We start from the raw sequence: 15,207 nt of genomic DNA on the forward strand, positions 1-15,207 counted from the left end.
CTCAGTCAAATCGTCCAACCCATGCTAGCATGGAAAGCGGACGTTAAACGATGATGATGATGATGATGATGATGTTTATATAAAGTATTTCTGTGTGTGTGTGTGTGTGTGTGTGTGTGTGTGTGTGTGTGTGTGTGAGAGAGAGAGAGAGAGAGAGAGAGGTGACGGGAGAGGAGACAGCAGATAGTGAGAGAGGACAATGTGAGTGAGAAGCAGTTAGTGTGAGAAAACAGTTGAAATGAGCCAAAACAAATGAAAGAGAGGCAAGTCAAGTAAGAAGTTAGGTAATCAGAGAGAGAGAGAGAGAAAGAATCAATTATAAAGTGACTGGAAGAGGGTGACTGATTTTATGTCACCATTTTGAACTGAATAACATTACAAGTAAAGATGATAGGATGAATGAATGAATTTTAGTGTCAGGTTTCATTGTTTGTTTATAACTTCTTTTTGGGTGGTGGTGCCAAACTCTATCATGTTTGTCTGTATCTTCTTTCTGTGAGGGAGAGATGGGTACACAAGGACATGGCATGTGAGAGTTGAAATTTATTCATTATAGGCACAGGCAGGGCTGTGTGATAAGAAGCTTGCTTCCCAACCACGTGGTTCTGGGTTCAGTCCCACTGCATAGCACCTTGGACAAGTGTCTTCTACTATATCTTCAGACTGATCAAAGCTTTGTGAGGGGATTTGATAGAAGGAAATTGAAAGAAGCCCCTCATGTGCGTGTTTGTCTCCAACCACCATTGACAACCAGTGTTGGGATAAGTACCAAGCTTAAAAAAAAAAAGGTATTGTGATCAATGCCTTTGACTAAAAATTCCTCAAGGCAGTGTCCCAGCTTGATTGTAGTCTAATGACTGAAACAAGTAAAAACTATAAATATATTTGAGAGAAAGAAACAAAATTTTAAGGGAGGTAGAGGTTAGTCAATGCTGTTGACTGGTACTTTATTTTATCAAACCTGAAGGGATTAAAGGCAAAGTTGATTTTGGATGTATTTGATCATATTATTTGATTGATCAGTTCGAAAGGGATGAACAGTAAAATTGATTTCAGCAGGATTTGAACCCAGAATAATAATATAATCCTTTCCACTACAGGCACAAGGCCAATAATTTCAGGGAAGAGGGTAAGTTGAATACATCTCCTCCAGTGCTCAACTGCTACTTATTTTATTGACCCCAAAAGGATGACAGGCAAAGTCAACCTTGGTGGAATTTGAACTGAGAATGTAAAGATGGACAAAATGCCACTAAGCATTTTGTCCAGCATGCTAATGGTTTTACCAGCTCACCACCTTATTTGAAAGACAGATGAAATACCTATTTCTTTACTGCCCACAAGGGGTTATACACAGAGGGGACAAACAAGGACAGACAAACAGATTAAGTCGATTATATCGACCCCAGTGCGTAACTGGTACTTATTTAATCGACCCCGAAAGGATGAAAGGCAAAGTCGACCTCGGCGGAATTTGAACTCAGAACGTAGCGGCAGACGAAATACCGCTAAGCATTTCGCCCGGCGTGCTAACGGTTCTGCCAGCTCGCCGCCTTTCTTCTCATAATTCTCATTTCTTTATTGCCCACAAGGGGCTAAACATACCGCTAAGCATTTTGTTCAGCATGCTAACGATTCTGACAGCTCACCACCTTACCCAGAATAATAATGTAATGCTATATAATTGTTCAAGAAGGGACACAGATAATTGAATCAACCTTAAAATATGATTGGGTTTATGATACAATACAGCTGAAATTTATTTATGACAAAATATATTGGAGGGAAAGCAATAATTACAATTCTCTTGTTACAGTATAATGATTTGTAATCTAAGTATAAGATCAGGAGATTTTGGAAGGATTATATATGTTACTGACACCAGTAATTGATGTGAGGGCAGGGGTATAATTGACTGAATTGACCCCCTGTACTTGAAATAATTAGCACCTAACTAGCTGTCAAATACTAGGAGTTGATTTTTAATTGATTATATTATTACTGAATAACTTGCAGTTCCAACAGTAGATTTGCTAAAGTTATGTCCACATCAAAGGATGTATATATCCAGTCTGGTGAGGAGACACACACCCACACATATATATATATATATAAATGATGAATGTGATGAGACTATGATGACATTGATGAAGATGGTGATGAGGATGATGATTAAGAATTATGAATGGGATGGTAGGAGTAATGTGATAGTGATGGGAGTGATGAATATACTTTCTTAAAGATATTTCAAGCACATTTTAATATAGCTGACCACAGCGACAATAATAATAATAATAATAATAATAATAATAATAATAATAATAATAATAATAATAATAATAATGGTTTCAAATTTTACCACTTGGGCAGCAATTTTGTGGAAGGGGATGAGTCGATTACATCGACCGTAGTGTTCAACTGGTGCTCATTTCATTGACCCCGAAAGGACGAAAGGTAAAGTTGATCTCAACGGCATTTGAACTCAGAATTTAGCAACAGGTGAAATACTGCTAAGCATTTCATCTAGTGTGCTAATGATTCTGCCAGCTTGTCACCTTAATAATGATGATGATGATGATGACGAACATTGTTTTATCTTAGTATAAAAGATGGGCTACAGCAAATATTCTGTTCAATACCACAGATTTGCTTGTCAGTTGCTTGACCTTAACCAGTTGAGCATGTCCTTTAGTGGCTGACGATATGTGCATCTCTGATCATGAGCAGAAGTAGTGAAGAAGCATCATAGCCATATGCTGAATTCTTTGGGGTTTGGATAATTTACCTTTGGAAACATGGATATTCTGTTCAACATCCTTAAACAACCCTTATTCAGGGACCTTTTGAGCAGGATGGGCTACTCGACCTGAAGAAAGTTCTTACTGGGCCCCACTTGCAAGGTCATGTGCTATTAATCTTGATATGAGATCACTATGTCATGCTCATGTGGTTGTGATGCATGTTCCTGGTATACCCTTATCAGACGGTTAGTCATGATGGGTATAATGGGCTTCGTATATTTTACCCCAGTGTCACTTTGATGGCATGCACTGCTCTCTCAATCAATAATAATGATAATAATTACAATAATAACTTCTGATGATGATGGGAATGTGCAAAGAAGAGTGGTACTGAGCAATGATGGTACTGCTGCTTCTGATAATGCTAATGAAAATGCTGCGATAATGATGTAGTTGAGAATGGTTCCAGCAGGTGGGAAGGTGAGGTGAGTGATTGTGATGATGACAATGACAATGATGACAGCAATGATAATGGGGATGGAGTAGGGACTGATGGTGATGAAGACACTGATGCCAGAGATGGCAATGACAGCAGTGGCAGTAAAAATTATGATGGTGGGGGAGGATTGGAACACTGGTGGCAATGGTGGTGGTGGTGGCAGCAGAGGCAATGATGAGGAGTATGATGATTTTTTTTCTTCCCTAGAGTTGCTTCAAGCACATTTCTGACTGTAACCCAACATCAATGCTCCAATGCACCCCTTAATTTTATGTCTACATTCGTTCTCATTCCTCAAACCTTTGCTTCCTTCTCCTCATCCTTGTCCTCTTCCTCCGCCATTACCTTATACCTTCCTGATTTATGCGGAAGTAAATAATGTGCTTGAAATGCTTGGATGGAGTTGATAAGGAATTATAGAGTGAACTGCAAGTAATTGTCTACATTACCGTAGTTATGTTCAAGTAGATTATGACTCGTTACACGTTTTGATTATTGGAAAGGAGAGTGATAATCAAGAACTAGTTTTGGCAAGGCATTGCTACTGCATTTGGCAATAAGAATGTGGGAGTGTGGGAGTAATCAGATTGAAACAGATGGCACTTGTAAATTCGTAGTAAATGAAGGATGACTGCTTAATGGATGAGCAAACATATGTGCAGTCACATACATGCACACACACACATGCATGCACATGTACACACACACACACTCACACACACATGCACACATGCATTTGTGTGTGTGTGTATGTGTGAACACATTAAATATATGAATATAATTGTATACATACATAAGTGGCTTTGTGTGTGCACCTATGTGTATGTAAGTCTCTTTTATATATATGTGTGTGTGTGTGTATATATATATATATATATATATATGCTTGTGTGAGTGTGTGTGTGTGTGTGTATATATATATATATATATACACTTTATATATTTGTATATACTCATATATAAATATATAAAACTTTAGTATACATGTATGATTATATAAGCATTTACAGGAACCTACACATATACGTGTTTACATATATATGCACACACACACACATACGTTCATAGATACATTTATTCTACTTATATTCAAGAGAAAGAAGAGAGAGAGGGGGAAGGAGGGAAAAGAAAGAGAAGAATAAGAAGGAGGAGAAGTAGGAGGAGAGAGAGAGAGAAATGCAATATTAACCTGAGAGAATTAGAATGACTGAAATCAGAAACAATGTAATTGAGAAATTGTCATATTGACCTATCTGATATATACGCTTCTTGTGAATATCTCTCTACCAACTAGAAATAGCAGCCAAATCTCCCTCAGTTCATATCCTACAGTCATGAGAAAGAGAAGACCACATTGGATAATATATTCTTTGATACTCCAAAACAAAAGAACAAGATGGTTCTGGCTTGAACACTTTTTGTCATAATTATGCTCATTCAGGTTTGACCTGGGACTAAATAGCAGCATCAATAGATTCCTAATGGTTTGAAAAATAAAAATGGGGCTTATTTAGAGTTTGAGCGTCTGTTTAGTGATACATAGATCTATACACATGCATGCATGTATACGTGCATGTTTACATACATGTATATATGTGTGCGTACATACAGATACATAGGCACTGAATTTTGAAAAGTAGTCTGGAGGCAAAAAAGTTACAACCTTGATTTGAAACTACATCAGCTGAAGCAAGAACTTACTGCCATAGCTGGAAAACTACAACATTGTGCATGTGTGTGTGTATGTATGTGTTTGTGTGTGTGCATTTGTATGTGTGTGTGTGTGTGAATGTACATACTGTTTACTATATAAGCAATGCATATTAGCCAAAGTTGTAAACATTACTGATTTGTGTATGTGCACTGTTTACTCTGTCAGAAATGCATATTACCAAAAGTTGTGAGAGATCTAAAAAGCTTGTATTTTTGAGCAAAAATTCTTCTTAGTTTTTGTTGCACTCATTATGTCCGGGCATCTCCTTGTCACTTTTGCTGTTGGAAATGCACTTGTTGACAAACTGCTAATTATCAACCAAATTTAATTTTAACAGTCACAGCTGATTAAGTGGTATAAATGATAGCCTGTCTAAAGATTCTGTCAAACAGAGCTATTTAACTCTCAATCATATGATTGTACTGATTCAGTTTTCTTATTTTTTTTATTTTTTTAATAAATTTTATGGGTAGTTCTAGGGACAATATAATTAGGGTATATGTAGATTACTCAAAGAATTAAACTGAAATTGTTTCGAAGGTCCCCAGTATATCCTTGTTTTGATCATCTCAAAGGTACTCTACAAATGCAATAGTTCAGAATACATAATTTATATAAAACTCACTTTGCAACCACAAGGTTTTAGGTTCAATTCCATTGTACATCCCCTTGTGAGAGTCTTGTATTATTGTCCTGGGTGACCAATATCATGGGAGTGAATTTAGTAGTTGGAAACCGAGTGGAAGCCTGTTGTGTATGTGTTTGTCCCTCCCACCACTTAGCAACCAGTGTTGGTTTGTTTATACTCCAGGGACTTAGCTGATAGGATAAGTCCCAGACTTAAAAAATAAGTGCTAGGGTACCCCAGCATGGTCTCAGTCCAATGACTGAAACAAGTAAAGGATAAAAGATAAGAGATTGTACATTAAATTACATTACGAAATACTCAGATAATTTGTCATCAGAAGTTGTGTTTAATGTTGGTCCTTCAAATTATAAAATAAATCACCAAAGGATTTTAACCCTTTAACTGCAAAAGTAAATTTCATGGTTATTCTAGTAATGATGTTAAGTATCTACCAAAAAAAATGGAATTGGTATATTCTTTAATTCACGTTGCCTTGGTGAACTTGATATACCTCAATAAAAAATAATTTCAAACATGACATTTTCCAACAAAAGAATGATTGATATATAAATCTGCTTTCTGTAGTAAAAGGGTTAAAGAGTAGTACAATACTTTGCAAGACATATTATTGAAATGACTGACAACTTAAGAGTTTACTGTTCAAATCTGACGACTGCCATATAAGACAATAAAGCTTCTAGAGTAATGTAATTCTCTATTGCTATAACTTTTATTTCAACTAGTCTTGACATTTTATATCCCATATAATGTCTCCTTCATATTCAAGTAAGAAACTTTATTACCAAGTCTTTGAGTTTGCATGTTGTAGTGCAAGCAAAGTCAAAGACTTAATAGTAATAGTTGTGTGTATACTTATGTATCATCATCATTATCATCATCACTTGATGTCTGTTCCATGCTGGCATGCTTTGGATGGTTTGACAAGAACTGGAAGTTACAGGACTGTGCTGAGCTCCAGTGTTGGCTTTGACATGGTTTCTATGGCTTCATGTCAGTTCTTAAGGCCAATTGCATTTCTGTTATACTGGATGCGTTTTACATGCAATTGGTACTAGTGAGATTACCAAGTAAGTTTCAAGACAACAAAGAACTGAAATTGAAAAAGGCTCCTGTGGCTGTGTGTGGGTGGAGAGTATTAGGAAAGGAGAGGGGGTATTATGCCAGTTGCTGAGAAACTAAAGTATCATAGAAGGACAAGCATATATATATTTATATTGCAGAGAGAAGAGAGGGGACAGAGTGTATGCATGTATGTATGAGGGTTGTGATCAATTTCTCCTTTATCAAGTGAAGCATAATAATAATTATTTACTGTAATTGGATTCTTAATTTTAGCTGGAATCTTGCCTCGATCAATTAACAGAGATAGCTTCAGAAGACGTTTGAAAAATAAAATCTTCAAATTGAAAGATTCTGAAAAACCAGATGATAAAGTTGTATTAGGTAAGAATCTTTTTTTTTTAACCTTTTTAATTTAAATTTTCCAATTTGTATTTATCATTGAGCATGATTACTCTTTATAAATTAATTTGTTAGTGTGAATACATACCAGGATTCAGCTAAAAATGACTACTCTTATTTGCAAAACTGTGCATTCATTGACAGTGTTGTTTGATTAATTAATTAATTAATTTACATACACTTTAAGAAGTGTAGGTACACTTGTACTAAAACATTTTATATCATCCAATGAATGTTGCTATCTTGTGCTAACAATGATTACTGAATTAATTAACCATTTACCAACAAATGTGCTGTTATGCAAGTTAGATTAGTCATTTCAGCTGAATCTGGTTTGTGTTTGATATAAATTCTGGATAGAAATTCTGGGTACTTGTTTTCTGATGAATTTCTGAAGAGAAATTCTTCTTCTTCAGTTATAATAATGAAGATAATAACAATGATATTAATGATAACAGTGTCAGGTTTATAATAATCTCTTTATGTTGGAATGAGCTGAGTAACCATGTCTCAGGATGTACAAGGTGATAATCTTATTAGCTGTAGATATGAGTTCAAATCCACAACAGTTTTTTGCCTTGTATTTGGCCAGTACACTTAAATTCTACATTTCTTCAACACAACAGTTTTGAGAGTGTCAGATGTGGTATTTTTACTTAACTAGTATCCTTTCCAGGGGATGTTTTTTTTTCTCTTAGTTGCTTAATACCATAAAACCAGAGACAAACACTGGCATTTAACCCTTGTTCCATGCTTTCCAATCCATGGTACTGGACTCAGCATGCTCGAGGTCAAGGCACTGCAACTTCAGGTTTTTCTCAATTTGTTTCGCCCATGTCTTCTTTGGTACACTGCACTGAAATTAGATTGGTCAAAACAATTCCTATATTTTTGTCCCACAAAGAGATACAAAGATGTGCTAACATCTGTTTACATATTGCAGTAAAGCTTATGACTGAATAATTACAGGTGTATTTACATTAAAATGTTTGATCTCATTTATTTATATGTTATTTTCGAATTTGCTACATAGTTTTAAGAATAGGAGTAGAACATAACCCAATTTCTGAAGGCTCGTGCCACTTTATTAATTTACAATTTGTACTGCTATTATGACATGGTTTATTTGACATCCCATGAAATCATCTGATCATTTAACAATTGCGAGTTGTATTCACAGGTAGGTGAATTGTACTGTTCATAACTGCGTATAGTTACTAGGAATACTGTACAGCAGTTTTGATGCTTCATAGACTACCTAAACACTGCAGCCAACTGCAATTCTCACCTGTCTAATCAACTTTATTCATAATATGAGCATGTTTGGTGGTAGTATATGATTCTTTTATTCTTTTACTCGTTTCAGTCATTTGAGTGTGGCCATGCTGGAGCACCGACTTGAAGGGTTCTAGTCGAACAAATCGACCCCAGGACTTATTATTTTAAAGCCTAGTACTTATTTTATTGGTCTCTTTTGCTGAACCTCTAAGTTACAGGGACATAAACACACCAACACCAGTTGTCAAGGGGTGATAGGGAAACAAAGACACACACGCACTCATACACACACACACATACATACACACACACACACATACATACATGCATACATACATACACACATACATACATACATACATGCATATGACAGGTTCTTTCAGTATCTCTCTACCAAATCCACTCAAGGCTTTGGTTAGCTCAAGGCTATAGTAGAAGACACTTGCCCAAAGTGCCACACAATGGGACTGAACCCAGGACCATGTGGTTGGGAAGCAAGCTTCTTACCACACAGCTACAACTGCGCCTATGTTAGAGAAAGAAAAGTACTACAGGTTACGATGCAAGCTAGTTGTGTGGTAAGAAGTTTTCTTCCCAATCTTCCCAACCACGTGGTTTCAGGTTCAGTCCCACTGCATGGCATCTTGGGCAAATGTCTTCTACTATAGCCACAGGCCAACCAAAAACCTTGTGAATAGATTTGGTAAACAGAAACTGAAAGAAGTCTGTTGTGTGTGTGTGCTTGTTTTTGTCCTTGACCACCACTTGACAACTAGTGTTGGTTTGTTTACATCCCCGTAACTTAGCAGTTTGGCAAAAGAGATTGATAAAAGAAGTATCAGGCTTTAAAAGGTACTGGGATCAATTTGTTCGACTAAAAATGTTGTAAGGCAGAGTCCCAGCATGACCACAGTCTAATAACTGAAACAAGTAAAACAAAAGTAAAAATAAAGTATAAAAAAAATTCTTGTCATCATTATTAGCTGAGTAAAGAATTTGCGAATCTGTTAAGTTTCTTTAATTAATTATTTTTAGTTTTATTTTTTACTTTTACTATTTACAGGTTTTTTTTTTTTTAAACTTGATGAAAAATATCTTGATACTTTTTTTTTTTCCTAATCTAAGAAAATTTGTTTTACTTCAACAAAAATTCAGCAATCTATTTTGTTCCTTGCAGCCAAAGTTAGAATTTTCTGCAGAAAATCTACAGTCAATTCATGTGAATGAAAGTGTGAGGTGGAGGATGTATGTGGTAGGAGGGCATACAAAAATGTATTGATTTTCTTTTTATAACATCTTTTTCTCATAAAGGCTATGGCTACTTTGAGTGGAATATCTTTGCAGACAGATTTATCCACAGGGATGCTAAGTGACTTTCTTAAAACTACCTAATCAATTTAAGAATGGTACATTTCTTTATTTAGATCTATAAAAGCCGGAAGGCAGTATAGATGGCTATTTAATCAACTTGATTGCATTGTCAATATAGTACATATTGTATGAAATTCATGTTTTATGGTCAAGGTTTTAATAACACGTCACTTATCAATGGACTAATACCAGTATCTCTTGTGGCAAACTAAAACCATAATTAATATTTGAATCATGATTGTCTACTTCTTTGAAAGTGGCTTTTCATTATTATCTATGATTTATTAAATATGTATTATTTCAAACTCTATTTACAATGAAAATCTTAATTTATATCATGATCATCATCGTCATCATCATGAGATTCTATGGCTATTCCAGTCTTTGACAGCTGCCTTTGTACATTTTATGAAGTTTCTACAGATACTGGTTAATTAGATAAAACTTATATAATAGTGTCTTACTGATTCTTTATTTTAGTATAGCTCTGTAGCCATCTATATAATCCCTAAGTTTGCTCAGTAATATTTTCAAGTAAAACTACTTACCATACAGACTGATTCTTCTGTTTTTCTGGAAAAAATTTTTCCTTGGTATTTTGATATATCCAGGGCTGTTGAAATTGACAAAGATTCTATGTGTTTTGCTCTTAAATGAATATCTTTGTTTTATAAAAATATGATCACTTTGTTAGAGTGTTAGCAATTATTAATGAAGATGAATTACCGAAGACTCTTTCTCTTCATATTTACAGAGAAACCTACCCTAGCACAGATAAAATATTAACTCAGTTTTAAATAACTACTTTTACAGCAAGTCTAAATATTTTCTAATACCTTTATGACCATTTGGTTATGAAGTTTGCTTCCCTATCACATGGTTTTGATAAGCAGAGGTGTGATTGTGTGGTTATGAAGTTCACTTCCAAGTGTCTTCTGCCTCAGTCTTGTGAGTGGATTTAGTAGATGGAAACTGAAAGAAACCTGTCATTTATATATATATATATATATATATAATATTAGGGATAAAAATCCAAAATAACAGGTAAAAACTCAATTAAAATCAATTTATAAAAATTAAAATTAAATTAAGTTTCTCAGTATTAAATATATATAAATATATAGTTTTAGGGAAAAGAACCAAGGTTCATGAACTCATTGATGAAAATCCACTGTCACATATAGAAAAATTAATGTATGAGTGTATGTATGTATATGTATGCTTATGATATTTACTTATTTATTGTGCTTTTACTTATTAATTTTTCTATATGTGACAGTGGATTTTCATCTATGAGTTCATGAACCTCGGTTCTTTTCCATAAAACTATATATTTATGTGTATATATCTATCTATCTATCTATATATATATATATATATATATACACATACAGGTTGTTGACTAACGACCTATCTGACTTATGACCTATTTGACTTTATGACAATTAGCTTGCCAACTCCTGGCAGCAATAATAAATAGTCCAGTTGAAATCTAATGGACCCATGTACAGATGATGTGAGCTAACAAACGCTTCTCCTAGGTTTGGTTATCGATCGGCACTGTGTTGGATGACTTATCCTATCGTGGAGACATCGAGGCAACCTCGTATTTGTTTATATGACGACTGCTTGAGACTCTGAAACTTTTGACTAACGCCAGTTTAATAGTATAATACAGAATGCTGTGTATGACTTTTACCTGAGAATGTACCTTAAGAATGTAAGAAAATAAAACAAAACTATGTAGGCCTATAGGCCAACTTATGACCAAATCGATTACAACCAATTGTGGTCGTAAGTCAACAACGACCTGTATATGTGTGTGTGTGTGTGTACATGCTTACATATACTTGTTTCTATCCCTCTCATCACCTGGCACAAAGTCACCACCTTCAATACCACCCTACTCTCAAAGGATCTTTATCTTGCAAGTTACTTGGTGACCTTGGCAGTGCTGAGTCCATGTAAAAAGCATCTCGTCTGCCATCCATAAATACTATGCCAAAACAGTGGAGCTTGGAATAGTCCTCCAGTTTACCAGCTCCTGTCAAACCAGCATGGAAGATGGATGTTAAACGATGATGATGATGATAATGATGATGATGATGATGATATATATATCGACCTCATCATCATTTAACATCTGTTTTCCATACTGTTATGGCTTGGATGATTTAACAGGATCCAGTGAGCTGGAAGTTCATGTGGTACTCCAAAATACAGGTGTCTTACTATAGAGGAAATGGCTGAAGGAGGCAAAAGGAAGGTAGTGATATACATATGTTTATATATGTATGTGTTTATGCATGTGTATGTATTTGCCTCTTTGTGTTGGCATCATGGATGGTTGTGAATAAGCGTAACCATCACACAAGCAGGATCCTTCATTTCCAATCTTTTGTGAAAACATGCCTGACCATGAGGAAATATTACCTTACTTGGAAAACAGTTGTTGGTTGGCAACAGGAAGAGCATCCAATCATAGAAAATCTGCCTCAACAAATTCCATCTGACTCATGCAAGCATGAAAAAGTGAACATTAAAATGGTGGTGGCTGACAAATTTAATAAAATTATAATAAATTATTATACATATGTCTTTTATATATATAGTGTCTTTTATATGTATATATAGTGTCAAATCACTGGTTGAAAATTAATAGATAATCATAGTGTGTAAATGATCTAACCACAGAATATGTAACCTTTATTACATGGAAATAAAGAATCCCAATGAAATTGAATTTGTCTCATTTCAGTAATTTGATAAACATTCTGCTCGTTTGTCTGTTGGTTTCTCTTTCTTTTGCTGCATCCCTGTACACTCCTCACTCCTTTGCTCAATTTCAAAATTGTTTTACATCACATTAAATATTTTCCTATGGAATTATCCCTTAGCTATACAGTGAGCTTTCTATTTTACTGTTGTTGTTGTTGTTGTTGTTATCATTCAGATCAAGAAACAAAGGATGAGATGGAAGCCTGTCAGGGCGAAGGGTCCTACAAAGTTACTGGTTGGCAATTAACCTGCCAACAATTCATAGCACTTCTAAAGAAAAGATTCCATTACCAGCGCAGAAGCAAGAAGGGCTTTATCTGTGAAGTAGGTTCAGTTTCACTTGTTCTTAATTGTTGTGAAGCATGCACAAATGGATTCTCCTAGATGCACGCATCTCTTTATGTTAATTATCATCTTCTACATTGTTTCTCAGCCTGCTCAAATAACAGCCTAAACTATCATATAATCATCATCATCATCGTTTATCATCTGTTTTCCATGCTGGCATGGATTGGACAGTTTGACTGGGGACTGGCAAGCCAGGAGGCCTCACCAGGCTCCAATCTGATCTGGCAATGTTTCTACAGCTCGATGCCCTTCCTAATGTCAATCACTCTGAGAGTGTAGTGGGTGCTTTTTACATGCCACCGGCATGGGAGCCAGTCAGGCGGCACTGGCATTGGCCACGTTTGGATGATGCTTTTTATGTGCTACCAGTACAAAAGCCAGTCGGGGAGGTGGGGGCTGGCATCGACATCAATAAAGCACTTGAGTAGTACTTTATTTTATGGATCCCAATGGGATTTGAACTCAGTGTGTGAAGAGCTGAAATAAATATTGCAAGGCATTATGCTTAATGTTCTTACAATTCTTCCAATCCACCATTTTCATAATAATAATAATGGTTTCAAATTTTGGCACAAGGCCAGAAATTTCAAGGAGGAATTAAGTCAATTATATCAACCCCAGTGTTCAATAGGAACTTGTTTCATTGACTTCAAAAGCATGAAAGCAACGTTGACATTGGCAGAATTTGAACTCAAAACAAGGTGGTGAGCTACGCCAGGCAAAATGCTTAGCAGTATTTTGTCTGTCTTTACGTTCTGAGTTCAAATTCCGCTGAAGTCGACTTTGCCTTTCATCTTTTTAGGGTTGATAAATTATGTACCAGTTGCATATTGGGGTTGATCTAATCGACTGGCCCTCTACCCAAAAATTTCAGGCCTTGTGCCTAGAGTAGAAAAGAAATTGAACTCAAAACATAAAGACAAACGAAATGCTGCTAAGCATTTTGCCTAGTGTGCTAACGATTCTGCCAGTTCGCTGCTTTAAATGATGATGATGATGATGATGATAATAATAATAATAATGACAATAATAGATGCAGTATCAGGCAGTGGCTCTCATGGCTTCTCAACTGATTGGAAGTGTTATCATGTACATTATTTTGTCTTGGTATAAAAGATGGGCTACAACAAATATTCTGCTCAACACCACAGATTTGCTTGTCATTTGTTTGACCTTAACCAGTTGAGCATGTCCCTTAGTGGCTGACAATATGTGCATCTCTGATCACAAGCAGAAGTAGTGGGGGAGCATCATAGCCATGTATTGAGTGGAATTATTTGAGGTTTGGATAATTCACTTTTGGAAACATAGGTGTTTTGTTCAACATCATTAAACATCCCTTATTCAGGGACCTTTTGAGCTGGCTGGGCTACTCAACCTGCAGAAAATTCTAATTGGGCCCCACCTCCAAGGTCATGCACTGTTAACCTTGATATGAGATCACCATGTTGCACACATATGGTTGTGATGCATGTGCCTGGTGTACCCTTATCAGATGGATGGTCATGATGGGTATACTGTGTGTCATATATTTTTTACCCTAGTGTCACTTTGATGGCATGCACTGCTCTCTCACTCAATAATAATAATATTATTATTTTATATTATATTCAGAATTCTTAAATGTTTTGAGAATAATGTCTCATTTCTCTATCACTATTCTCTTTATATTTAAACTGAATTCTTCTCTTGCAGATCTTATTACCTGCTGCTTTTGTTTTGCTTGCCATGATTCTGGCTATGATAATTCCCACATACAGTGAGGAACCACCATTAATTCTCCATCCATGGCATTATGTTCCTGTCGAAAATGATCGTCACTTATATATGTTTTTCAGGTAGGTTTTTCAAGTTGGCATTTTTCTTTTATTTGTTTTAAAGATTATTATCAGTATTGAAGAGAATTGATTAGTTGATAGGCATGGACATAATGCTCCCACAAATTGTTCATATTTCATCATTACTACATTTCTTCTTCTATCGTGAAGATGCTTTACACTCAATGAGATCCTCATAGATGGAATACCTTTGATCGTAAGTCTACTTAAATAGGTCTGACCTGGGGTTAACAGCAACACCGATAACAAAGATGTGAATATATAGCAAACAGTGCATGAGTTTGTTAGAATGGAAAATAACAAACATGATTCTACAAAAATAAGCACTATCTGTTTCAGTATTTGATTCCAGATCAAATATTTTATCAGAACCATAAGAAAAAGGAACATACGTAAATATATTGATTCCAAATTTTGTCACAGGACCAGTAATTTGGGGGTGGGGGTAAGTCAATGAAATCAACCCCAGTACTCAACTGGTCCTTATGTTATCCTTATTGTCATCGGATCATTGGGTTCAATACCACCCA

At 35.5% G+C, this 15,207-nt stretch overlaps 1 protein-coding gene across 2 annotated transcripts in view; it reads left to right on the forward strand.

The window, feature by feature from the left end:
- Window positions 1-15,207, forward strand: part of LOC106884520 (phospholipid-transporting ATPase ABCA7) — a 289,592-nt gene that overhangs the window by 185,432 nt on the left and 88,953 nt on the right. For both annotated transcript variants that reach the window (XM_052969717.1, XM_052969718.1), the window contains exons 28-30: window positions 6,939-7,046; window positions 12,667-12,815; window positions 14,535-14,677. In XM_052969717.1, coding sequence (XP_052825677.1) covers window positions 6,939-7,046; window positions 12,667-12,815; window positions 14,535-14,677 — 400 coding nt within the window. The remainder of the gene's footprint in view (window positions 1-6,938; window positions 7,047-12,666; window positions 12,816-14,534; window positions 14,678-15,207) is intronic.

The sequence above is a fragment of the Octopus bimaculoides genome, chromosome 7 (genome assembly GCF_001194135.2).
Source record: "Octopus bimaculoides isolate UCB-OBI-ISO-001 chromosome 7, ASM119413v2, whole genome shotgun sequence".
NCBI lineage: Eukaryota > Metazoa > Mollusca > Cephalopoda > Octopoda > Octopodidae > Octopus > Octopus bimaculoides.